Source organism: Ahaetulla prasina, chromosome 13, assembly GCF_028640845.1.
Source record: "Ahaetulla prasina isolate Xishuangbanna chromosome 13, ASM2864084v1, whole genome shotgun sequence".
Taxonomy (NCBI): Eukaryota; Metazoa; Chordata; class Lepidosauria; order Squamata; family Colubridae; genus Ahaetulla; species Ahaetulla prasina.
The window spans coordinates 26,433,254-26,458,686 of NC_080551.1; the positions used below are offsets into that span (position 1 = coordinate 26,433,254).

Sequence of the window (25,433 nt, forward strand, 5' to 3'; positions counted from 1 at the left end):
ACCTTTGACTTCTCAAACAGAACCAGGCCCGCCTTCTGATATCGGAGGCCCCGATCCAAGGGGATCTGCTGGGCTGAATGGGCCAGCATTGCCATCCATGCCACCCGTGGGCAGGAGGGCAGAGACCCCAGCTCCCTAGGGTCTGGAGGAGCAGCGGAAGGGCCTGGCGTCTCATGGCGCCTTTGCCCACAGACACCAGGCCAAGCTCGTTCCCGGTGGTGGAGGGACAGAAGGGGGCCTCTTGTCGCCGGCGGGTAGTGAGGACTAGCAGTTCATTAATGATTAACCTTTTGCATGGAATTGTCTGATTCTCTCTGTGCCCCCCTAGACAAATCAGCTCTGTCTGGCCCGATCAGAAGCTGTTTTTGGTTCCTCTCCCCCCCACCCCGCCCTGGGGCATCCCTGAGTGGGTGAGACTGAGAAAGCAGTCCTGAAAGCTGGGGGAGTGGGGAGGAAATCCACTGCTTTCACTGACCTTTCTCCAGAGATATTGCGAAAGGCCAGGTGGGAGGGCAGCCTCAGGCCTTTCGCTTGTTGAGGTGGCACCCCTCTTCTCCCACCCGAGTGAAGGGGAGGCTGGCGTCCCACCCCCCAGCCTGATGGGGCAGGACCTGCTCCAGAGAGGCGGCTCAGAGCTGATCGGGGCTCAAGTGAGGAGCCCGGTTCCTCTGGGATCCTCCCCTGGCCGGTTGGTCAACATGGCCTTTGGCACCGTCCTGTTTGCCCTTGTCTGCCTCCCCTCCCCCGCCTGTCTCTCATTCCTTTTCTGCATCTGCTTTGGCCATCCTCTTGAAATCTCCCCAAAGTCTTGTCAGGATTCCGAGACCCCCCTTCTCAGCATTACTGCTTGACTTCACCACCACCCCGGACTCATGACCCCCCCTTTAAGTGTGCCTTCCATCTTCATCTGTTCTTCCACCTGCGTTGCTGATCTTTGGGGGCTGCTTGCATCTAAAACTAGGATGGGGGGTGCATTTAGACAGCTACTGAGCCGGCACTGGCTGCCTTAACCAGTTGGAGAGATGGAGAAGAGCCTAGGAGTAAAGGGCAGCTTGATTGGGGGGGGGGGGGCTCAGGGCAATCGCTCCTGTTGCAAAGACTGCTGCCGCCTGCGAGCCAAAGCAAACAAGGGAGACAAACCAGGGACACCTTTGACTTCTCAAACAGAACCAGGCCCGCCTTCTGATATCGGAGGCCCCGATCCAAGGGGATCTGCTGGGCTGAATGGGCCAGCATTGCCATCCATGCCACCCGTGGTCAGGAGGGCAGAGACCCCAGCTCCCTAGGGTCTGGAGGGGAGCAGCGGGCTTTGTGGACTGGCACCCTCCCTTTGCTAGCCAGCTTGGCTCGCTGGGTTCTCAGGAGATGGGCCAGGACCACTAGAAGGGAGGGCCCCTTTTGCTTCTGGACAAATGGATTGGAGGGGGCATTTCCCTCTGCTTGCAAACACTTCTTGCTTCTTCCTTGGATGCCCTCCTGGGGGGCATCACTAGCACACAGACACCCCTCCCAGGGAGATCATTTCTTCCCAAGTAGACACTGGCATTTTGATTGGGAGAAAATGCTCTTTATTCACCGTCCCTCGGGAACAAGGCAGAATTGCACACTGGGGCTGGAGACAGTCAAAGAAGCCAGTTCGAATCCAGAATTCAGTACCTTTGCTGAAGTCAGAGCTACTCCATTGGCTTGACCAGAAAGAGGCGGCTGGACTGGGGTGGGTGGGGAGAGGGCTCCACATCTGTTCCTTTGGGGGTCCTGACAAATGCTGTGTTGTCTGTCTGTGTGTGTGTGTGTGTGTGTGTGTGTGTGTGTGTGTGTGCGTGTGTGTGTGTGTGTGCGCGTGCGTGCATGCGTGCATGCGTGTGCAACCATAAGCAAGACAGGGTTCTTTTTAAATTATACCCAATTCACTGATGCACAAGAGACACTAAAGCCTGGATCCAGGAGTGGCAGCTTCTGAGTGTCTCTGGTCTATAAGTGTTGAGAAGTGGTTTTATTTTGTAAAAACAAACGTATAAAAGTGATACGACTTCCTATATTCCATTTTATTGCTTTCTCTATACTGTTTCTATGATAATCACTATTACAACATATCCTGACAATGTTTATACTCATTACTATTCAACATGTTAGACTCCATACTACTCAATTGCTACTATTGCTACTCCCTATTATTCTACTATGATTTCCTCTAAACTATGCTCTCCACTTGCCCACCTCAGGGCTTCTCTCTGTCTGGAGGCCCTTCTGGGATTTCTCTGCTGCTGCTGCTGCTGCTGCTCACAACCCCCACCCCCCACCCCCTTCTTGAAGCTGCCCTCTCCTCTGCCTCAGGCTTCTCTGGCTGGGGCCCCTTTGGCTTAGCTGCAGAGCTCCAAAACATGCACCCTCCCACACTTGGGTCAAGGCTGCGGCTTTGTTGGCAACTCTGCTGGGCTGCTGCTGAGGAGAAGGCTTGCGTGGCGGAGGGGAGGGGGGAAAGCAGCGGAGGGGCCTGCCACTTTTACTAGGCAGCCTGCTCTTCCACAAGCCCCCCCCCTCCCGAAATGCCATTCTCTGGGCAGCAACAATGGGTTGCAACAGCTCAGGAAGCACCATTCTCTGGACAGCCCCCTTGGGGGAACCTCAGTGCCTAGGAGGGCTGAGCTGGCTCCCGGTGCTTCTCTCTTCTGGCTGCCCAGATTGAAGCCAAAGCTGGTTTTCGAACTCAGGTGTTGACAGCTCAAGGGGGCCCTGACTCCACGCTGGAGGCACCCAGGCGGACAAAGCGCTGACTGGGGTTTTGCCAGATACTCTTTGTTGTTTGGAGGGAATGGAGATTGAAGACCTGGGGCAGGAGGGGAGATGGAGCAGAGGCAGGCAGAATGTCAATGAATCGTTTTCTGATTTAAAAGTAACTTTCTTGAGGGTATGTACTGAGAGGCTATTCCGACCTCCTGCCACCTGTCTTCTGTAAGTGGCTTTCCTGTGGGCTGCGGTCCTCTGGGGGGAGGGGACTGGGAGCTTCATTGGGCCCTACTTCCCCTCCTCCAGGTGGGTCAGTTCATGTTCGTGGAGGGTGTCCACGTCCATCTTCTGGCAGGGGGACAGGGGGAAGTGGTGGACCTCGATGAAGAGCATGTAGGTGGCAGCTCCCAAGGCTGCCCCGACCATGGGGCCGGCAATGGGGACCCACCACCAGTTATTGCCGGCTCTGTGGGGGAAGGGGAGAGAAATTACCACGGATTTAGAGAGTTGCTCTCGGAGTACTTAATCCTCACTAGCCACCAGACCCCTTTGAGCCCATATTTCTTGCTTAGAACCCACCAACCTGAACCCACTTCCTGAGGCAACGGCATTGCTTCGGAGGAGAAGAATTAACTCCTTCAATCTTCAAAGGCTCCTTAATTTGGAAATGAAACGTCCATGCAGAGCTAAAAGGTCGCCGATGGTCAAAGAAGGGCCAAGGGCCCCTTCTGGCGTGGATGCCACAGGACGCCTAAGTAAAGGGAGGCAGGCGCTGGGCATTCGCTCTGGTGAAAAACAGCCGCCGCGATTGGCCGCCAGATGGCAGCCTTGCGACGCGCTGGCTCAACGGGCGGCTTCTGCGGAGAGCAGCGCCCCGCGGGAGGAGGCGAGGCCGGGCTGAACTGGACCTACGAGGCAGCGGGAGGGCACAGGTACCGGTCTGGTCTGCGCCTGCCCTGATGTTTCTGGACTTTGCGGGGAGCCAGCTATGGGGGAGCCCCGCCAGCCTGCCCATCTGGACGATGCTCAAGTCTTGCTCTTCCACGGAGGCACGTGGGGCGATCTCGGGCAAGACCCTCCTGCTCAGCCTCCCAGCCGCACTGGGGGCAGAGGGAACCCGCGGCCAACTGAATCGGCCCCCCCACCCCATGGAAGCCCTTCTGGGTGGGTTAAGAAAGTAGGGATGGTAATGGCTGATGATCCGGATGCCTTCCTGTCCAGGACAAAAGACTCACGTGAAGACTTCAGGCCCCCACCCCGCCAGGTAGGTGAAGAGGCGGGGGCCCAGATCTCGGGCAGGGTTCATGGCGCAGCCGCTGTTCAGGGCCATGGAAGAGGTCAGCAGTATGATGAGGAGGCCGATGACAATGGGCTCCAGCCCTTTCGGGACCCCCAAGTTGTCCGTGTCAAAGATGGCAAAGACCCCCAGGATAAGAAAGGCCGTGGACATCATCTGGCAGAGAAAGACAAGGGGTTCACCCCTTCCCTGATGGTCTCCGGGCTGCCCCCAGCCTTCGAATCTTGAAGGCAGCAGGGCGAGGAGAGAGAGAAAGGGTCCCTCAGGCTGCAGGAGACAGAGTGACTTCAGGTGACGATGGGAAGCCTCTCTCAGCCCCAATGCCACCTTTTCCGCTGAGATGCTTTTTATTGGCATCAAGAAGGCCCCAGTTTCTGTCCTGCCCCCTCCTGGGGCTCAGGGGCTTAGCCCCACCCAAAAGAAGAAAAGTGGGACACCCTCCCAGCAGTCCCGCCTGCTCCTTACCTGGTCTGCAAAGCCATTGGTCAGGGACAAATATTCCTGAGGATACGTTGCAAAAATGTGCGCTGTGGCATTGGGCCCTGTGACGGAGAAGACTCCATCCGTGTAGAAGATGAGAGCATCTGCGGAGGGAGCAACAAGCAGCAGCCTTGGAAGAGGGAAGGGGCAGCCCGCCTTGCCAAAGAAAAGCTGAGTCGCGAGTGAGGGACGGTTGGGTCGTGTTTTGCAAGGAACAGAAACGGGCACCTTGCTTAGATGTGGAGAACCCCTTTCCGGTACCAAAACGGGATGCTTCTCTTGGCCTTCCAGAGCGCTGAAGGCAGCTCAAGTGTGGGAAGCAAAACTGGCTTCTCAGGCAGAAGCTCCCTGGGGCCCAGGAAAATCTCTGCCCGGAAGCACCTCCATGGGGTTTCCACAACGGCCAAAGAGCGCACAAAAGTGGCCACAAATTCCGGCCTGTCTGGGGGAAAAGTCACCTAATTTTGCAAGGACATTTTTGGGTTCCTGTGTAAAATGCCAGCTGGGGCAATGGAGACCGCCCCCTCCCACTCACCGTAGTTGATGCCAAAGACCACAGCAGATCCAAGAAAGGCACCCAGATATTGTGCCAGGACATAAACGGGGAATTTGACCCATTTCATCTTCCCAGTCAGGCACATGGCGAAGGAGACGGCTGGATTGATGTGACCACCTAGGAGATGAGGAGGAGAGAAAGAGGCTGGCTGATGCCCCTTTCTTGGTCCCTCAGATCCCTTCTCAAGGCTGCTCAGCATCGGCTGCCAAGGAGATGGTCCTTGGGTTGGATCAGAAGGAGCTTTCCTGGGAAGGTGGGCTCAGCTAAGCCCCCAACTCAGGACCCGGAGGTCTCATAGTAGAGCTCACACTGGATTGTCCTCTGGCAGCTGCTCAAGCCGTGAGGTGGGTGGACGCTTGCAAGAGGCTCTCTAGGACATCTCTGGACAGCTTGGTCATTAAGGGGAGGTCTAAGGTGAAGGGCATCCCACCACCCAATTTCCCCACTGCCCTATGGAATGGTGCTTGAGGGACGGCTGATAAATCATTGCATTTCTAACATGCCCCAATGGAAGTCATCTCAGTAGGAACTGGGCGGGGGGGTGGGTGCCTGCTTGACTGGAATATCTGTGTCCATCACCTGAGATACGAAGCTCTCTTGGCTTCAAGAGGTGACATGTTCATTGTCTCTTTTAAGGCCTGATTAATTATTTATGGAATCCAATTATTTTTATCCTTTCTTTTAAGTCGTGGGCGAAGGTTAATGGTTTATTTCGGAAGAGCATCAACAAGGATGAATAAGAGATTAGCAAAAATCATTCTGGATCACCAGTGGCTGAGTTTGGGCAGATTGGGGTCACAGGTGAGGAATGAAACAGGGCTGCGGGAATCGGGTTCAGGATCACTAGATCTGCAGGTGCCCAGCCACGGGCTTCCAACCACAGGGGAGGGGTTCCGGCATCCCCTCCCCCAAATGTGGGTATCCACTGTCATCTGCCACAAGGTCTGGATTCCGGAAGGAGGCAGACCCAAGCAGAGGCTCCTCCAACTGAGCCCTTGGGGCCCCTTCCCCCGCTCTGAAAGAGCCTCTGACTGACCCCAAAAATGACTTGGATTGCAGGCACAGCTAGATCTTGTTCTCGAGGAGGGGGTGTATTTTCCCAGGCCAGATTCATTTCTCTTTGATAAGAAAACAATGCAAGGCCAATGGTTGGCCCTCCCCCTGTTTGCTCTGCCAGTCTGATGTCTCCGCATCTCAAACAAATGGGGCAGACATTTTGAAAGATCCCAGCTTGAAATCTTTCCTTGTCTGTTTCCCCTGGGCCACGATGCACCTTTTGGCTCACAGACACAACCGCTCTCTGTACCGGGGACTTTCCTGAGCCCCCCTTGCAGCCTGTGTGAGATGCGCTCCGGAGCCACTTTGTCCTTGGTCTGCCTACCTTGCCTTCCGCAATCTGGGATCCAGTCTGGTGCCCACCCCCTGCTGGGACCAGCACATCCAAAGGCTGCTCTTCGTGGCAAGGGCTGGTGGGGGCTCTTGGCAGGGACCACTCCCCACCCTGTGGTGCCCTTGGGACCCTTGGGGGAAGGAAGTGCTGACCTGAGCAAGGGTCTGAAGCTCCAGCTGCAAGAAAAAGGCAGCAGCCCACCCCTGTTCCCAAACCGATGGATGGCAAATGCCAGCTTACCAGAGATGCCTCCTGCCACATAGACGGCCAGGGTGACGGCCATGGCGAAGCCAACAGAGATCATCAGTGCTCCTCCCAGGGCCCCCCTGCTCAGGACGGTTTGTGCCACGCAGCCACAGCCCAGCGCCTGCAGTTTCAGAAGGAGACAGGTGAGAACAGCAGCTGCCCACCAGTTGGGCAGAGGGTCTTCCCATCTCTGGCTCACTCTGAGGGCCCTTTGCCTGCTCACCCAGAGGGTGCAAAAACCCTCCTGGAGCTCTTGGTTGCAAGAACTGGGTAGCTGGGATGCACTTATGCACCACTCAAAAACAACTATTGTCAGTCAGGGGCATCTTGTATCTCCCGTCCACCAGAGGTGCCTTCTGCGTGTTTCTGTGTAACACGGGCCCCTCATCCTTAGGGGTGGATTCTTGCCACGAAGGTGGCATCATCGGAACATGTATTTTGTGTGTGTGTGAGAGAGAGGGGGCAATCTGTCATTCTTTTAAGACTATATAGGACCTTGTGCATATCTTTGCTTAGAGCTCTGAGGTGCCATAATTTTTGTGCATAGTTTATGTCAGAAAAATATTTGTTGGATGAAAACCTCTTTTGTTTAATAGAAAGGCTCGAGATTAATGCTTCTGCAAACAAAAGGCCAAGATTCCCAGGCACACTGTAGTGGTGGCATTGCAGGAAAGGGTTGGGGTTTATGGGATGGATTTTTTATCCATATTGTGGTTAAGTTCTTTCTCTTTTAATCAGTCACAATGATTAAATCATTTGGGAGCCACTAGGCAAAACAGGGGGTGTGGCACCTAAAATTTAAGCATGCCTATTTTGTTAGCCTGAAAGCTTTTTTGAGAGGGGGGAGCTGCTGAGAACCTTTTCAGTCAGGACCTCTAGAAAGAAAAGCATGATTCAGAAGGAAAGGTCCTCCATCCAATAGGGAAGTGAGGCCTCTGTGCTTGCTCCAGAGCATGTCCCACCCTGTCCCTGGCCCTCCATGCACCCTGAGAAGAGAGTCCGTTTCATGAGGTGTCAGGGAGAACCTCTCTTCTTTGGAGGGGGGGGCGGAGAGAGGGAACTTGGGGGGCGTTTTGAAGAGGCTCTGATAGAGAGTAGGACTAGTTAATTATTAATAAGTAACTAGAGGCTTTTGTAAGCTATGGATTGACTTTATCAATCTATTTATCATATTGATTTGCTGCCCATCTCACTGTCCAGGCAGAATTTATCTAGATTAGTTTTGTCTTTTCCTTCAAGAAGTAACGTTTCTTTTAACACTAGCCAGTGAGAGGCCAGAGGGTTCCCCCACAAACCCTGCAGACAAGCTGACCGGAAACACCTCAGACTCTCTGGTTTTGCAAGCAAGACCCTTAGGGGGAGCAAGAAAGGTTAGGGGCACCTGGACAAGGGTCCTGAGGGGATCATTAGCGTAATAAACAGGACAGCTGACTTGCCAACATATGGTAATGAAGTAGGAGTAACTGGTTAATAGAGCATTATGGTGTATTATGGGATGGCTTTGGCTTATGTGACTGTGTGACTGTCATGTAACTTGGTAACCAATCAGCAATTATTTTCCTTTTCTTTCCCCTGCTCCGCTGTATAAAAATAGCAGCCCATTCGCTGGTGGGCTCCTTGGGGATGAAATGCAGAGCTTCCCCTACAAACCCTTCTCTTTCCTCCATCTCCTCACCCAGGATCAGGTGCTCGGGCAGCTGGGCTGGCCGCCCTCTCCAGAAGGGCTTCAGCTCCTCCACTGGGGTCCCTGCAGACCAAGAGGCCTTAGGGGCATTGGGGGGGGGGAAAGAGGTACAACAGCTGCCCTTCAGGCCAGTGTTGGGGAGCAGGACCTCAAGGAAAGAAAAGGATTTGGGTGTGAGCGAGCAGGACATAGTCCTAGCCCTCCACGAAATTTGGAGCTTCCCAGGATGCCAGAGCAGGCGCTGAAGAAGTTCTACAAGTGAGGCCAAGGTGACCTTCTGGTGGCTACCAACTCATCCTTAGCAGAAGACGTGGCTGGTTTGGAGTTGCAGAGAGTAAGGAAGATAAACAAGAGGAGTTACGTGGGAGGCACATGTGCCCCCCTCCAAGTCTTTGTCCACCATGTCCACTTAATCTTCCAAACTTCTTGAGCAATTATCAAATCCTTTGAGTGGGGGGTGCGAGTGCTGGGGGTGGCCATAATTCCTTTCAGCGACCTGAGCCACCTTTTCTGGGCAAATATCCCCATGTCCTCCGGCCTTCCCAAGGAAAGTTGTGTGTCTGCATTCCACCCTGATGCCAAGCCAGCCTTGGGGTTGTGTCTCAAGGCTTCTGATGCCGAGGAGCGATTTCTTGCAGCTCTCCCTGGGCCACACACTGGCAGGCTTTTTCCCCAGCAGTTCCCTTCCCTTCCCTGAACCCGGAGCCAGCCTTGGAATGGGCCAGAGGGCAAAGACTGGGGCGCCAAGGAAAACTGAGTTGCAACAGAAGGCACTGCTGAGAGGATGGGCTTCTCTCTAGACTGAGAAAAAACCAAGAGAGGCAAGAAGAAAGCTGGACGTTGGGCAAGCCGTGAATTCTTGGGCAGATGCACCACCTGGGCATCGGCAGAGCCGACTCCTTTCGGGCATGGCAGTGGTGCGTTCTCTCTCTCCTGCCTTGATTCATCTTGTGAAACAAGTTAAAACAGAACTCTCCAAATGGTGGAATCGCCAAAACTTGGGATTTCAATGAGTTAAAAAAACCCTGACTGCACTAAGCTGTCAGCAAAGGGGCATCAAATCAAACAGGCATTAAATCCACTCATCATCCACTCACCACCCACGCGCAATCTGCCTTTGCTCTCACCAATAGGCCCGTCTTCGGGAGGAACTGAGCAGAGAAGAACGTTGCCTTGTGCAACAAGTTAAAACAGAACCTCCCAAGGGTGAAATCGCCAAAAATGTGAGGCAAACAATGGCACCAAGCTGCCATCAAAGAGGCACCAGACTGAAGCAGCATTAAGCCTCCACCCAGCATGTAGGAGAAAAATTCTGCCAGCCAACCCCCCCCCCCCAATGGAAAGCCCCAGCGGCATGGCTGATGTGGGTCTAGGGCAGTGGTTCTCAACCTTTATAGTGCTGCGACCCCTTTAATACAATTCCCCACGATGTGGCGACCCCTTTAATACAATTTCCCACGATATGGCGACCCCAAACATAAAATTATTTTTGTTTTGAATTTATGGCGCCTGAAGCCGTATTGGCTAGCGATCTGAACTGCTTGCAATTGCCTTGAGGACGGAGGCATTAAAGCGGAGACTCCTCCCCTATTAAGTTTATCACGCCTGAAGCCAGATTATGCTAGCGATTGGGCATGATTGCAACTGGCTTGAGAGGGAGACATCAGAGCAAAGATTTCTCTCTTTTTTAATTCATCATGCCTGAAGCCTAATTCGGCTAGCGATTTGCAGCTGGCTTGTGGAGTCAACCATTGGAGCGCGATTCTTCGACTCGCAAGTATACTTCCCATATTTCCGATGGTCTTAGGTGACCCCGGGCAAATTGTCATTCGACCCCCAATGGGGTCCCAACCCACAGGTTGAGAACCGCTGGTCTAGGGCCTTCTGCTGACCCCAGTCCCAGGATGGTCCCGTCCCCTCTGGGGTCCATCTTCCTGGGCTTTTTCTGTCTCAGAAAGTCCCCCCAACCCCCCTCCCCCTTCTCTCCCCCTTTTTCTCTCCTGGACATGGGGCAGCCAGCAAAGGCAAATAAACTGGCCTCTGCTTGGCTAACCTTTGACTCTTAACTAGCAGCCGGTGTCTCCTGGTGCCTGTTTGGGGTTGGGGTCCTTAGGGGTCACCTGTGCTGGAAAAATCTGAGAAGACATCTGGGAAACGATTGGCCTGGAAACAGGCTCCCCAAAGACGCCCCTCCGAAGACTTTGAAACATGGAGACCAGGCTGCAGAATTAAGTTCTGGCCCATTGAGAGTCCAAGGCAGGAAATTGGGTGCCAGTGAGGCAGAGCAAGGTCTGCAATGGGCAGGAGGCCCCCTCCAGATTTTCCAGCATGAAACCATCTCTTGACCAGAGCTGATTGTGGAATCGAACATGGATTCCTCAAGGGTGCAAGGAAGATTGTGAAGCACTTCACACAAGCATGGTCTACATTGCTTTCAGGTGGCAGAGGGGGAGACTTCCCAAGGGGTGGGTGGCAGGTGAGGGGTCTACTTGGAAAGACAAGTCAAACCAAGAGATGTGTCTTAGCCGGCAGCTTAGCTGCAAGTCAGCTGTCCTGTTAAAACCACCAGGTTCTCCAGGAAGCTCACGTGGTGATCTCTGAAGAAGCGAGCCTCTGCCACGGGCCAAAGGGGACTTCCACAGCCTGGATTTGGGGGCTGGTCCAGACTGGGGCCTCCCCCTCGATCCTGTAATGGGCACAGCTATGATCCCACCCATCGTGCTCTGCCTCCAACTGCAGGGTTGAAAGGGAAGACCTCTCACACATTAGTAAAGCAAATAAACGCTTTTAAACAAAGGTCAGAATCGAGCCTGTAGCTTCACCCTTTCCTGGCTGTGGCTTTGTCCCATTCTTTGATGAGATCCTAATGACAACAGAAATCTTAACAGAGGGGTGGAGGGCAACAGGAGAAGGTCTGCTCCCCTGTGCTTTGGCTGCTTCATTTTATGGGTAGTTAAGTGAAATGTAGAAATATGCAGAGCTATGAACTCTGCCTATCAGAAAACTCAGGATTAGGTTAGAATAACCTGTGTTCTTTATTCCAAGGAACTCATATTGCAACATGTTGTGCAACTCCAGCTCTCCCATGGAGCCATCAGGATCCTGTCTTCGGCAAGTTCTCCAGAAGGTTACTCAAGATCCCAGGAGACCCTGTCTTCACGGAGCCATGGCACAGACCGGATTGTAGCTGCACCCCTGAGCAACGCCTGTCTGCCTCTTGGGCTGACCTTGGCCAAGGGCAACTCAGGGTGCACAGACCCTGGCCGCTTTGTTATTTGGCAAGGGCTGGGAGCAGAGGCAGGAGAGGGAACAGCCAAGTCTATGCCAGTCTAGCTTTCTGCTGTCTGATGCTTGGTTAGTGAGTAGTCAGCCAGACCCCCAGAAGCCCTGGGGATGTTATAGTTTACCTTTTCTAGAATATCTAACATCTGTTGCTGAGGGACGTGAGGAAAAAAAGGGAGCTGCATTGGCACTCAAGGGGCTGTGAATGGTGGTTGTGGTTCCTGATGGAGCCCCTCCTCCTAGCATGGAAGGAATCGAGTTTTATGCCAGAGCTGGAACTGGCCTGGGCATAACACCCCGTGTTTGTATTTCCCTCCTTCTCTTTCTGCTGTGTAAGCCTGATCACAATTAGCCCGGGGAATCAGCCCAGATGCAGAGAGAATGCCCTCCAAGTAGCAGATGTGCCCCAAGGCAATCGGGGCAACAGGTGGAGGCTTGGGGTAGAAACAGACTCAGGTCTTCACAGAACTGACCAAACCAGTGTGCACCCGACAAGCTGCAACCACAATTTCTGTGTACTTTAATTTCTGAGCAATATTTCCAGCACCCCTCGCTGAGCCTGGTTTGGGAGCTACCAATGTTGCATGAGGGAGGGGGGAGGAGGCCATACTTACAATCAAGATGAAGGTCCCCAGGAGTTCTGCCAGCGCTTCCTTCAGCAAATTGTTCTTTAGGGCCACTTTTTCTTTCAGGCTCTTTCCTGCTTTCTGTGTCATCCTGGCGTCCTTGCTTGTTCTGACTTGGAAAATGTGCAGTCAGATATGTGTCCCTCTTGCTTTTTTTTGAACTTTGACTCCCTCCTTAAATGGTTCTTGCAACACCCCAACCAGCCAGGGGGTTTCTGGGCCTCCCTTTGCCTTCCCAGATCACTCCTCAAGAGACCCCATTCTGTGCTGTCCTCTCAGCATGCGCCAGGCGATTTATAACAGGCAGGAGATAAGGTAGGGCAGTCCCTCGCTTGCTGCCAGGAGAAGCCAGCCAGCTGCTGATTGCACAAGTGACACACACACAGCACACACACACACCGACTGTGATAGCTGAAATCTGTGAAGGTGCAGGAGAAAAAGGAGGGTGGCAAAAGGAAGCCTCTCTTTATATATCTGCCAGAGGCTAGCTGGTGATTGGCTGGTGCTGCAGAGCCTTTGTGGGAGGCTGCCAAGAGGCGTGTTCAGCCACACCTTAGCCATAGGTTCCACACCTGGCTTGGGGGCACAGGCTGCCTCCACATGCCCTGGTGAGAACAGACCCATTTCTCTAGACCCAAAGCATGAACCCTCCCAGAGGCTGATTCTCTGCCAGCAGTTTACATGCTTCCTTTAGCCATTGCCACATCTTGTGGCAAGGAGTTCTATAGGTGAATTCCACACTGCCTCGCCTCCTTTCGTTCCTGAAACTCATCTTGACAGTTTCATCAACTAACGTGTATTCTAGATCCAGAGGAGAAGCCATGTTCTCTCTATGTCCTTCTGACAAAGATGGTTTCGTAACTTTTTTTTATCAACATTGATTTATCTTGGCTAAATAAACAGCTTCAGAAATGGGACTTTTCCACACTTGGAAGGCAAGCAAAGCAGCTTCTTGTGATTCACTGCAGGTCCCAGTTTCCCCTGCCTTCACCAATAAAGAAGCCCAGTGGGGACTCTGCTGCCCATCAGCCTTTCCTCTCAGTTCGCCCAGAGTGGTCCAACTCCAGCACAGGGGGAGGCTACAGACACCTGTCCAGTTGGCTCAAGGCCAAGGGTCCCTGTATCAGGTGGGGGCAGGGGCAAAGAGACCCAAGGAAACCTTGGCAGTTGGGGGCAGGTGGGCCTCCAAAAAGCAGCAGCCCAAAGGCTGTCGCAGCTGCATTTGAATCCCCAGTGATTGACAGCTGTCCTTTTGCTGTCCTGCACTCCCACCTTGTTGCAGGAATTTCCCCACATGATGTGCCGGAAAGTGGGGGCATTGCTGCCCTTCTTGGGAGCTTCCCAAGGTGGGAGTGCAGGGCTTTGATTGCCTGTTTCTCATGAAACTGGGAAGTGCAGATATTATTTGTTGCATTTTGCAACCGGTTGCTGGCTGGTGTAAAAGGAAGCCGGCCATGAGGGATAAAGGAAACAAAAGGAAACTTCCTGTGAACAGCCACTGCCTGGCCTTTGTGACCCTGCCGCATTTCCCATCACCCAGCTGCTCCCCCCCTTTCCTTCCTGGAACAACAACTCTGCAGGGGAAAAGGGCCAAACAGCTATTCCCCCCACCCACCCTTGAGCCTGCATGCCAGGCGCTGCTGCCACTGGCAGAGGAGAAACTGAGGCTAAATCCCTCCCCCCCCGCCTTGGGTGGCTTGGCCCCTCCCTCTGGCCTGGCCTGGGCAGAGAGGGGCCTCATAAGGGAGGCCAGGCCTGGCCGGTGCCTGGCCCTCAGTGGACACGGGACGGTTGGCTGTGCCCTATCTCCGCCCTGTGGCTGGAAGAGGGGGTCAGGGAGGGTGGAGAAATGGCCTTGGCTGCCTTCACCTGTATTCATTAAGGCATAATGACTGTATTAATTGAATGTGTAACTTCGCCTAATTAGACCAAAGACTTATTCCTTTGGTCGAAAGGGTAAAAATAAAAAATTTAAGGGGGAGAAGAAAAGGAGCATTAGCAATGATGAATGGGATTTTCAGGGAGGAACGTGGTTAATGGCACCTGCTCATTAGGCAGCCTCCATTAGCCAAAAGGTCACCCCATTTCCAGATTTGATGCGTTTTTTCACAGAGTAAATTTGGGGCGGAGGGGGGGAGAGAAGTGAGGGGGAGGCAAAGAAGAGCTGAAAATAAGGGTAGTAGCAAGACATCAGTAAGCGCAGCTTAGCCTTGGCTGTAGTGGCCGTGGCATATTTAATAAAATAAATAAAAAATGTGAGGGCTGCGAATCTCCTCTTCAAGCCCCTGTCGATCCTGGGGGCAAAAGCACCAGGGCTTTATCTTCTCTGATCCCTGGCCTCTGAAACTCCCTGCCTCATTAGAAGTGCTCAGCACTACCAATGTTCTGTGTTTGAAGGGCAAAGAAACCATCCTGGGCTCCACAAACAGATCTCTCCACATTCTTTGTTGGCTGTCCCTTGGTGGGGGGAGGGGTGTTGCACTTTTCTTGCAGACATTCTTTTGGGAGTGACTGATCAGTGAGGGGAAAAGAAACCAACAAGCAGGAGTTGCAAAATCAGCTCAGCCTCCTCGGGTCTCCTTGAGATCCTGACATTCAAGGGGTGTGTGGAAGTAAGAACATCAGAAGATGTGGGGACATAATTTCCAGAGGGCCTGGAGATGCAGGGGGACGAGAGGGCTAAAATGGCCTCCTGTGCTGACCTTTCAGGGCCCCCCAGAGATGGCTGCTCCCCAGAGGAGAAGGAGGGGGGAACCCTTGGGCCCCTCTCTCCAGCACAGGAAGGAGTCTCCAGGTGTCACCTCTACTTTCTGCTCACCAGGCCAATCAAACTCTAAACTCCACGGCTGAGGGTGGGGGGCGGCAGGGGCCACCGGGCAGCTGCCTGTGCCCGGGGCCTGTTTCCTTCTGCCTCCCGCCCACCCGCATCCCCCGAGGGAGCCCGGGCGGCCGGACCGGCGGAGCTCTCCGTGGTGCTGGCTGCGGAGCCCTTCGCTCAAGGGGGCTTCTGCCCCGAGGCCCCACCCGACCTCCGAAGGGGCTTTGCTGGGCCTGACAGACCCGGAGTCCGCTCCGATCAGCCTCGGCTGGTGGCGGAGTGGGGGAGGCGCGCTTTGGGGAACGTATCCCCTGTGGCACAGACACTCGACTGCGGGGGAAAAGGTCCTGAGCCCCGGAAGGCGCCTCGCCTCCCCCAGCCTGAAACCGCGGCGATCCCCCCCACTCGGTCTCCTAAGAGGCCTCCCCGACTCCGCGTGGCTTCGGTCGGCCTCACCGGCCCGCGAGCGCCTCTGCCCAGCGATGCCGGGAGCAACCCAGCCTTGCGCGACCTGTGCGTTCAGGGCTCCGACAAGCGCCGGGAGAACGGGAGCTGCGGAACCCGGAGCTGCTCCTGCCCGAGCAAGCTCGGAGCCTTGAAGGAGGGCCGCGTCCAAGTTGGCAAGGCAGTGCCGGCTGGCTTATTCAAGGACGGGCAACTCCAGAAAGTTCCAGAGGAGTAACATTTGGGCCGCGAAAGCATTCGACAGCCCGCGCCTCTAGATCTCCCGCCCCCCCCCCGCAACTACCATTTACAGCCAGCCAAAGCTATAAATCCGCGGAGCCTTTCAGCGACTGGTTCAGAGGCACTTGAAGAATTAATTTAATTCACGCGCATCCCGGGACGCGTGGAAGGGAGGCCAGAAGGGCTCGTTTATCCTGGCCCTACAATTAAACCGTAAGTCGCCTTTGAAAGAGAAGCAAAGGAATTAATGAGAGAGGATGCCCAGAGCTGAAACGCCGAAGCATAAGAGAACATAAGGAGCACCGGGATGTAGGGGGTACTTGCCCGATCTAAGATGGGGGGTTTTCATTTTACTATTTGTCAGATTCTCCCTCAAATGTCATTTGAATGAGTTTCTCCCTCCCTCCCTCCCTCCTTCCTTCCTTCCTTCTCGGTGTCCATCCCTTCGTTTTGCAATTTAATGAAATAATCTTCCTCCCCTCAGCAAATCTTATTTATTATTTATTATTTACATTTTTATACCGCCCTTCTCGGAAGACTCAGGGCGGTGTACAGCAGATAAAACAACAATAATCCAGAATTTTTTTTAAAATACAGTACCAAATTTTAAAATCTAATTTAAACGCCGTATGTTAAAAATAGTTAAATAAGAAAATTACAGAAAGATAAAAACCCCTGTTAAAAGCCCACTAAAAACCCACAATATTTAAAATCAATCAGGCTAGCCCCGCTTGGTGAAAAAAGAAGGTCTTGAGCTCCTGCTTAAAGGTCCGGAGATCAGGGAGAAGAAGGAGTCCCACCGGCAGCTCGTTCCACAGGGCTGGGACCCCCACAGAGAACGCTCTTCCCCTGGGGACCGCCAGTCGACATTGGTTGGCTGACGGCACCCTAAGGAGGCCCTCCCTGTGGGAGCGGACTGGATGCACCGGACGATGGGAGGTAACTGGCGGCAGCAGGCGGTCCCGTAGATATCCCGGTCCCATGCCATGGAGCGCTTTAAAGGTGATGACCAACACCTTGAAGCGCACCCGGAAGACCACTGGCAACCAGTGCAGCCTGCGCAGGAGAGGTGTTACATGGGAGCTACGCGGTGCTCCCTCAATTCCCCGCGTGGGAGATTGAGTTTATTTATTTATTTATTTATTTACATTTATATCCCGCCCTTCTCCGAAGACTCAGGGCGGCTTACAGTGTATAAGGCAATAGTCTCATTCTATTTGTATATTTTTACAAAGTCAACTTATTGCCCCCCCCAACAATCTGGATCCTCATTTTACCTACCTTATAAAGGATGGAAGGCTGAGTCAACCTCGGGCCGGGCTTGAACCTGCAGTAATTGCAAGTTCTCTTCTTGTTCTCTTCTTCCTCAGGGGTCCCTCAGACGGCGGAAACGCTGGGGAGCCCCACGGAGGAAGGCACCCCGCTGAGTCCAGGGCACCGACTGGGCCCGAGCAATGCGCGTCACTTCGCAGCCAGCCATGAGAGAAAGGCCACTTCCATCCGCGTCCAGAAGAGGGCGGCAAATGCGCACGAGATGGCGCGGGTGGCTCTGCGTCCAGGTTCAGGAAAGCTGCGCTGGGCGGCCTCGTCCACCTGGGCCAGAAAAGTCCCCCAGGGGCCCGAGTCGGTGGCCCCCAAGATCTCCGGCTCGCTGGCAAGCGGGCACCCAGGGCGAGCAAGAGCCTTCTATGGGGTGGGGACCATGAAGGAGAGTTTCTCCCTTTTCATGCAGGGAGCGACAAACTCTGGACTCAGCTTGGCGACTCTCAAGATAAAACGGCAACCCTAGGGAAGAAGCCAGAGGGGGATACGTTTGCTCCCTGAAGAAGGGGAGCGAATAGCAGGGCCCCTTCACCCCGATCCTGGCGCTGTCTGGGCCTTTGCCCCCACTGCCAAGGGGCCACCCCTCCTTCTGCCCTTCTCCGTTGCTCCCGCTGCCGGAGGCGCCTCCAAGCCGGCCCATTGGCCCAGCCAGCCTGGCTCAGGGTCAGGAAGCGTTCCTGCAAACTCGGGCAAGGATGTCTTTTCCCCTTTGGGGAGGGCAACAGAGGGGAGAAAAGCTGATTTCACCTTCGGGCTCAGAGCGAACTTTTCTTCATCTGGGCTGTAGCTGTTCTCTTTGTTTTCAACCCCACATTTGTTCCCATGGGATCTTCCCATTTTACAGAGAGGAAACTGAGGCTGAATTCCAGAACTCCCTTGGTGGAAACGGCCATGGGGGATCCGTACAAAGCTGGACCAGAGTTTTGCACAGCCACCACCTACAGATGGAGCGCAGTTGTGTCCCTGGAGAGATTTTCTGGGTCGAATATCTTGATGTCTCTTTCCCCCCCCCCCACCCGCAGAGAGTCCTTAATTAGATCCCTAAATTCCTCCTGGGTGGCGTGTAGGGAGCCCCTTTCCCTTCTGCAGCCTGTTTCGAGACCGCCGGTCTCCGGCTGGCTTTCGGCCGCGCTGCTTGGAAGACCGACGTGCTAATTCTCCTTTCATTATCCCGGGGAAGGGTTCTCCTTTCCCTGCTCGCCTCCTCGTTCCTCCTCCCTGCCCACCCTGAGCCCCTGTTGCACCCTCCTCGCCCTCCCCTTCCTCCCACGCGGGCATCAGAGGAAGCCCAAGAACGTTGGCTGGACTTGATTGCCAGCCGGGAGAAGACCTGTTGCCTTTCGAGCCCCCTCCAAGGGCGGGGGGGTGGGGGCCCCGAAGGACTCGTGTAAACGGAGAGCCTCCGTTCTAGGTAGGATGGTCCGGCCTCTTTGGCCCTGCCCTCGGGTTCTATAAGAAGCGGCTGCCTTCACACCTGCCTAGATGCGCTGAGGAGAGCAGCCGAGTCTTCGGCACTCATCTTGGGGGACGGGGAATAAAGTAGATAAAGTCCGCCCTCCCTCCCTCTCTCTCTCTCTTTCTCCCCCCACCCGCATCCATCATCATCATCTTCAGCCAGATAACGGGGACAGAACTGCGCTGGAAAAGGCAGAGGCAGGAGAAGCGATGACTTCCAGCAAAATCGAGATGCCTGCTGGAATGAAGACGGACCCGGCGGCCTTGATGGCTTCTCTGCACTTGCTGCCTTCGCCCACCCTCAACCTGGAAATCAAGCACACCAAAGTAAGTGGCCGTCCTTGCTTCTTTCCCGGAAAGCTTTGGGAACTAGGAAGTCCTTGGGATGCTGGCAAAGCGGAGCAGCCTCCAGAGGGATCTTCTCTGCAGTTCCTCCCAGAGCTGCTCCAGAGTCTGAGCACGAGCAGCTTGATGGTTACTGAATCAGAGAGGAAGATCCACACCATAATTTGCAAGAGAGAGGGAGAGGGAGAGAAGATCCCTTTGCATTTCAGTCTCCCAGCCTTCTTTTTAACTTGCTACCTCAGATTTTTCTTTTTTTTTTTGAGAATTTTTCTTTCTAAATGTCAGTTGTTCCAGATGAGTTTGGAGGAACTTATTTGTTCCGTTGTCCAAACCTTGTTCTTTCCAACTAAAGCTGCAAATGTTTTCTTTTGTTTTCTGTTTAAACCAGTCAATAGACCCCTTTTCCGCTTTTGCGCTTTTTCGTTAGCATTCCTGGAGAAGATGCAATCCAATCAAGTCTGGCAAATTTGGAAGGAGTTCTCCTTTGCTGAGCTGCTTCATAAGGAAATAAATAATAGAGACTGTTTGATCAGGGAAATGCTCATTTCTTGTTTTTCAGCACTGGCAAGGTTCAGCCTGAGATTCCAAGTCTTTGTTTTATGTATTTATACATGAGAGAAACTTGGAGTTTTTCAAAGATTGAGAAAATTATCCCAAACTGAAGTTCTATTGGCCAGTGGAAGTTTGCAACTTTCTGGCTGTTAATTCCTGTTTCTATTATCAGTGGTGTTGGACATGATCCTCTGGGAAGATTCCTTGCACAGATTTCAGGGTGATTTCAGCTGGGTGGAATTTTGCAAGAGATGCTCCCACTAGACTAGATCATAGCCTAAGATCAAGCCTTCCTTGTACTCTAATCCTGAAATGCTTTAAAAGGAGATCCGGTGCTCTAAACCTGAAAAAATAATTGATCACACTTGAAGAAAGAAACCAAGCTGAAGATAGTATGGTTATATGGTGTTTTTATTCCCATTTGCTGAATATAATTTTACTTTCAAACTGAATTTCTGCATTTAGTTATTCATTTACTTCTTTTAAAAAATAAAAAATAGCTAGGCTAAGCAGATTTAAAAGCCTTTTTGTAGCCCTGCAGATCATTTGGATCAATTATCCACATTCATCTTAAAAATAAACCCTTCAGTTTGTTTGCAGTAATTTTTTTTAACACCCACTGTAAATCACTGACCAGATTCCAGATTGTAGCCGCAGTGAACTTTGCTAAAGCAGCTTGCAAGTCCTCTGGAGATCAGAGCGGTGTGGGGGTGTGGGTACACCCTCCCTTGGATGTCTACCACATTTGTTTAAACCTTTTGTCTGAAATGGTATAGGGTTTCCTGCCTGAGCAGGGGGTTGGACTAGAAGTCCTTCAAGGACCCTTCCAACTCTGTTATTCTTTCTATTTAACTGTTCATTTTAACTGGTGGGGGGCCCCTTCTTTTTTCACCGCTGACTCTTTGGCCAGAGCAAGAATCTCTCCGAGTGTCTTGAAGCATCTCTTCTTCTGACATCTTTCATCCCATCAAAGTTTATAAATGGACAAGGTGGTTGCCCTGGCATCTGGATGGCAGAAAGAAGGTGGAGCTGCTGGGCCAGACTCTCAGAGTTTCCTGGGGGAGAGTTCTTCCCTCGGCCCTCCACTTCAGGACTGAGGTTTCCAGCTGCCCTCTTTATGCAGTCAAGGCTTCTGCTAATTCCTCTTGGCTGCAGGCCGGCTGGTGACTGGCGGCTGCACTACATATCCTAGTGTCCTCCCCTGTGGGTTGTTGGTCATGACAGCTGGGGCACCTGGCATGATAACTCAGCACATCTGGAGGGGCTCCTGCAAGTGAGTCAATGTGAAGCCGGACAGGCAAGCCTCCTGCATGGTAGAACCGGAAGAGGCAAAATTGCCACCGGGTCTGTTTTAAGGGGCCCTTGAACTCTGGGAGCTTAGTAAAAATGGGGGTCGAGCTGGTGCCAAACCTCCAGAGGAGGGAGGTGTCCCAGGAGGAAGATCAAGCCCCTTGGCAGAGGATGGTCAGGCTGTCCTGGGATCATCCAAGCCAAGTCAGGTGGGAATTGATCCCTTTTCTTCCTGGATGCTGCAGAAGCTATTTTTGGTGATGATAAGTGGAACAGTCCTCTGCCAAACATCCCCAGAGAGAATCTGAAGGGACATTGGGAAAGGATGAAAAAAGTGATTTATTCCTTGATTCTCCACCCCCACCCCGGGTGTTTTCCTTGGGGTCCCTGCCTCTCTCCCCCATCCTCCTTTCTCTTGGCTTCTCCTCCCTGGGCAGACCTGACAAGTGATTTATAGCTAATTGGAGCCTTTAATCGAGTGTCCGGGCGCTCTGGGCAAACTTTCATCCAGCCCTGGATCGCCTTTCTCACTTTCTGGAAAGAAAAACAGTGAGGCAGAAAAGAGTCGACTGGCTTCCTTCAGGCGGTGGGCTCACTTCTCGTTCTGAAGTGACAACTTCTCTAAACAATCCTGTTCAGAAGCAGAGTTGGGAAGAGAGCTGCTTCTATCCTCAGCATCTCAAAAACGTTTTGTGTGTGTGGTTTCTCTTGTTGCTTCCATTGTAGAAGAAGGCAGTGAATTGGTGTGAGGCTCTGAGCTCTCCTAGCCGGCCAGGACAGGCAATGTTCTCACACCAGGGCTTGTGTGTCAGTTGGGAGCTGCATCGGAGGGTCCAGAGCACCAGAGCACTCTGCTCCCCCCATGCCTTTTCAGTGGGTTTTGTGCAGAACCCCTGTTAGGGAGAGCTAGGGTCTCCTTTGGGGCTTCCAGGGCCCCTGAATCTTTTGTCCAGGGGCTGCTGGGTAGAAACTCTTTGCACAAGGCAGCCCCCTCAGATGCTCCCCTCCCACCCTCCGGCCGATCCCCCTGCCTGCCTGTGAGGCAGTGGCATTTGTTTCTCCATTTGTTCACCACACGCGCATGCTATGGGCTGGGAGGTGGGAAGAAGATTCAGGAAATATTTTGTTAACTCTAGAAATGGTTTACATTGCCTAGAAGTCTGTGTTAAATAAACCCAGCCTGTCGAAAGAAAGACCTCCTTGGTGACCCATCAGTCTTGAGCACATCAGCCGTGGAGCAGCAGCTTTGCTGGGAGAGGTTGCCCAAAGATAAGGCCGCTTCTTGGTTGCAGCTGTGTGGCTCCTTCTGGGCTCTTGCCAGCCCAAACCTGGGGTAGGCAGGTTAATTGGGGGCTAGTCCAATGGAGGAAGGCAATCATTTGAGGCTGGGGTGGCTCAGAATGGGGGGGGAGGTGCATGGATTGTGGGCTTCCCCTTTCAGAAGCACTTTAGGGCCCTGGACCCCATTTCCTTCTGTGCTCTTGGGTATTGCTGGGGTGGGTGGGAGAGAAGGCTGCATCTGGACTATTTGCAAATGAATTCCAAGGATTTTGCTTGGCAATGCTTCCCAGGAAGTGTGCTTCAGGACATGCATGTGCTTGTTTGCAGAAAGCATAAGTGGGGAGGCATAAATTATTTGGAGCAAAGCCCCTCTTCATTGCCCAGGACTCCAGCGAATGGCAGGTGGAGGCCCAGGAGTCCTGGAGCCGGCCAGCAGATTGCAAGTGGCCCTTGAGAATGGAGCCAATGCCTCTCTGTGGCATCAAAAGGCATTCCTGTCTGAGCCATGGCTCTTTCTTGGGTGGAGGCTGTGCCTGCAACCCCCACCTGTTTGACTGGAATATTGCTCTTCTCTGCCCTAGAGCTCTAGCTTTCTGACTCTGCAGCTCTCTTGGGGTGGGCCCCTCATGAGAAGAAGACCCAACTAGCCCTTGATCCCAGTGGCCCTTGGGAATGGAGGGGGTGTACTTGGCTGTCCCTCCAAAATATCTTTTGGCTTCCTTTGAATCCCACCTTGATTGTCAGCCTGGCTGCTCCCATTTCCCAGCCCCGGGGCACTTTTCACATCAATGCTGCCCCCCAAATGATCCTCCCTCAGGAAGGGCCCCTGGGGGTCTCAGATACGATGAGGCAGGATGGCTGGGGTGAGAGGCTGCCTCTTGTGGACTTCAGCGGGGGTGATGGTGGTAAGGGGGGAGAGAAAGGCCGGAGGGATGAGCGCAGGCAGGAAAATCCTGCTCCCTTTGCAGACCTGTTTCTAAATGGCAGTGGTGGGGGCGGTTAGCACATCTGGCCTGGAGAATATGACCATTTTGTCCAACTGTGATGGGGAGGTAGGACACGTGGATTCACCCCTTCCCCATGGTGAATCTGGGGAGCCAGCCAGCTCTCCTTGGCAAAGGGGCCTGTGCATCCATCGACACACACACACCCCCAGTGTGGCTGCTGGGACAGGCTTGGATAAACAGTCCCTCATCAGAAGACAAAGTGTGTTATGAAGGCTGAGACAGCCCTGTTGGTCTTCCGCTGGCTCTGTGCTCAGGGTGAAGAAGCACCAAGAGGGGTGGGCAGTGGGGCTGCAGGACAGCCAGTGCCCCCCCACTCCGCTATGTAAACCCAGTTAATCACTTTCTGGAGCTCCACTGGGAAGAGAAAGCACAAGCTCAGAGTGGGTGGTTTGCAGCAGGCAAAAGTGAGGGGGCATTTTGATGCTTTCGCTCTCGAACTGCAGGAGAGACGGTGGGGCAAGGTCAGGATGGTGCACAGGTCAAAAAAGTCAAGATGGCAGCTGCCATAGCAGGATTTAAGCCCCAAGTGCATTGCCTCAGCTGCCATCTTGGCTTCTTTTGCCCCTCGGACCCTCCCTGCTTGGCCTGCACGGGCTGAGGATGATGGTTTATTGTAATGCCCTGTTTGCTGGCATACTATGAAGGGCTGGAACCCATCACCTTTAGTCCCAGGCCAGGAGTTCATCTCCTATTGGTTTTGGTTTGTTGAATTGGTGTCATTTTTCAATTGTTTAAGTTTGCGGTTTTATCTGTTTTTATGGATTTCTTTGATTTGTAAAACATCCAAAGTCCCTTGAAGTTGGTTTGGGCAGCTGTAATGAATGCAAATGATTAATTAAATATATGATGTGATTAATGGTCCTTGGGCCTAAACTGTATCCTTCAGATTCTATTATTAAAAGGCATGATGGTTTCCTTGCTCTTCTTCCTCTCAGCAACTCATCCAGACAATTAATTGCAGTCTATGACTTTTCAAACACTGCAAGCTACTAGAATTGGCAGGGCCCTCGGAGGACATCCAGACCAACCCCACTTGTTGCAGCCACAACCCTCCTGACAGGCAGCCTGGTTCCATCAGCCAGGGGAGGCCAAGCTAAGCAAGCCAAGAGCAGAAGCAGCTGGGCTTTCACCCTGGCTGGGTTCCCTGTCCAGCAGATGTCAGGAAGGGAAATCTCTCCTCACCAATCTGGCAATCAGCTGATTTAACAGCCATTTTCTCTCCCTCTGCAAGAAAGGGCTATAGCTGTAGTGCAGGCTGGATCATCCTCCCCATGCTCCCCAGCCAGCATGTGAGCAGTGGGGGAGGCCCATTTGTGGAACAACCACGTCTAGTTCTGTTTGTGCTGGCTGAGCCCCAAAGCCAGTCTGTAGCCGGTGTTTCTGCCTTTGTTCTAAGGACGGCTGGGGGCATCCTGGGGCTCTCCCCCCCTCCAGCTTGCTTCTTATGTTTGGCTGTGGAGAGGCTTCTTGGAAGGGGGGGGCTGGGGTGACTTCTGCTTTCATGCTGGTTCAATGGACTCCAATTTCCGAACTTCATGCAGGGAGTTTCAAATTTTGCTTCCTTTTTAAATTAAATCCACGCTTCTGCATTGTGGCAGGGCACCCTGGGAGCAGTAAGGCTGGCTGCCCCCCCTCCCCAGCCTGCAAAAAGAAAGCCAAAATGTGAACCCATTGCCATTCTCTGAATTGCTGGAATTGTCTGCCTTTGACAAATACCTTTCCTGGCCGAGGATGCCTCTTAATCGATGTTATTCTACAAAGAAAAAACAGCAGCGCCACGAAAAAAGTAGCGATAATTAAAAAGCAGCTTCTGCTCCCTTTCCAATTTCCTTCCCTCCCTTCTGCCCGGTCCCTGCTCGGCCCCCTTCAGCAGGAGAAGAAAGGGAGGAGGACCTTGTCCGACACGCCAGGTGGAAATTGCAGCCAATAACTCAGCAGAATTGCGCAGGTGAGAGGCAAGGGGAAGGGCAGAAACCCAGGACTAGCAGGCTGGGTCAGCCTGCTCTGGCCTGGACACACTGAGAGAGAAGCCGAGGTCCGGAGGAGGCAGTCCCCTGGGGAGGCAGGTATCGCTCGGCAGCGGGAGACCCCTACGCGCTTAGACACTGGCGCTGACGGAAAGAGTGGAATTCCTCCCCCTTCCCGCCCCGATAGTTTATAGCCCGGAGTAGCGGGACGCGTCTTCTCCATCCATCCGCTGGGCTGGGCAGGGGGTGCCTCCCCCTTTCCCCCCTGCCTGAAATAATCCAGATCTCTTCGATCGACCGTTCAAGCGTCTCTTGTGGTTTCCTGTGTCTTTGCTCTCCTTGCTCTGAAGCCGCGGTGAGAAGGGTCTGGGCAGGGACCAGCTACAATAGGACATCTCTCATAGCTTTGCAGGAGGACTTGGA

At 53.3% G+C, this 25,433-nt stretch overlaps 2 protein-coding genes across 3 annotated transcripts in view; one reads left to right on the top strand and one right to left on the bottom strand.

Annotated features, from left to right (window-relative positions):
* Positions 1-1,545: 1,545 nt before the first annotated feature.
* Positions 1,546-12,740, bottom strand: AQP9 (aquaporin 9). The gene is made up of 6 exons (XM_058156549.1): positions 12,277-12,740; positions 6,691-6,817; positions 5,040-5,177; positions 4,490-4,608; positions 3,963-4,180; positions 1,546-3,193 (listed from the first exon to the last, which is right to left on the bottom strand). The coding sequence occupies exons 1-6, from the start codon at positions 12,376-12,378 to the stop codon at positions 3,016-3,018; spliced, it is 882 nt and encodes a 293-aa protein (XP_058012532.1). The 5' UTR covers positions 12,379-12,740; the 3' UTR covers positions 1,546-3,015.
* A 5,671-nt stretch (positions 12,741-18,411) lies between these two features.
* Positions 18,412-25,433, top strand: part of ALDH1A2 (aldehyde dehydrogenase 1 family member A2) — a 32,393-nt gene continuing 25,371 nt past the window's right edge. The window contains exons 1-2 of one of the 2 annotated variants that reach the window (XM_058156731.1): positions 18,458-18,524; positions 18,728-18,895. In XM_058156731.1, the coding sequence (XP_058012714.1) occupies positions 18,779-18,895 (117 nt within the window). In that variant the 5' untranslated portion in view covers positions 18,458-18,524; positions 18,728-18,778. Of the gene's footprint in view, positions 18,896-25,433 lie in introns of both variants that reach the window. The other variant, XM_058156730.1, reaches the window with a different exon arrangement.

Coding starts and splice junctions, on each gene's coding strand:
- AQP9 (XM_058156549.1), bottom strand. CDS start 12,378: ATGACACAGAAAGCAGGAAAGAGCCTGAAAGAAAAAGTGGCCCTAAAG. Junction 6,818..12,276: donor TGGGGACCTTCATCTTGATT/GTAAGTATGGCC, acceptor CTGAAACTGCAG/GCGCTGGGCTGTGGCTGCGT. Junction 4,181..4,489: donor CCAATGGCTTTGCAGACCAG/GTAAGGAGCAGG, acceptor TTTCTCTGCCAG/ATGATGTCCACGGCCTTTCT.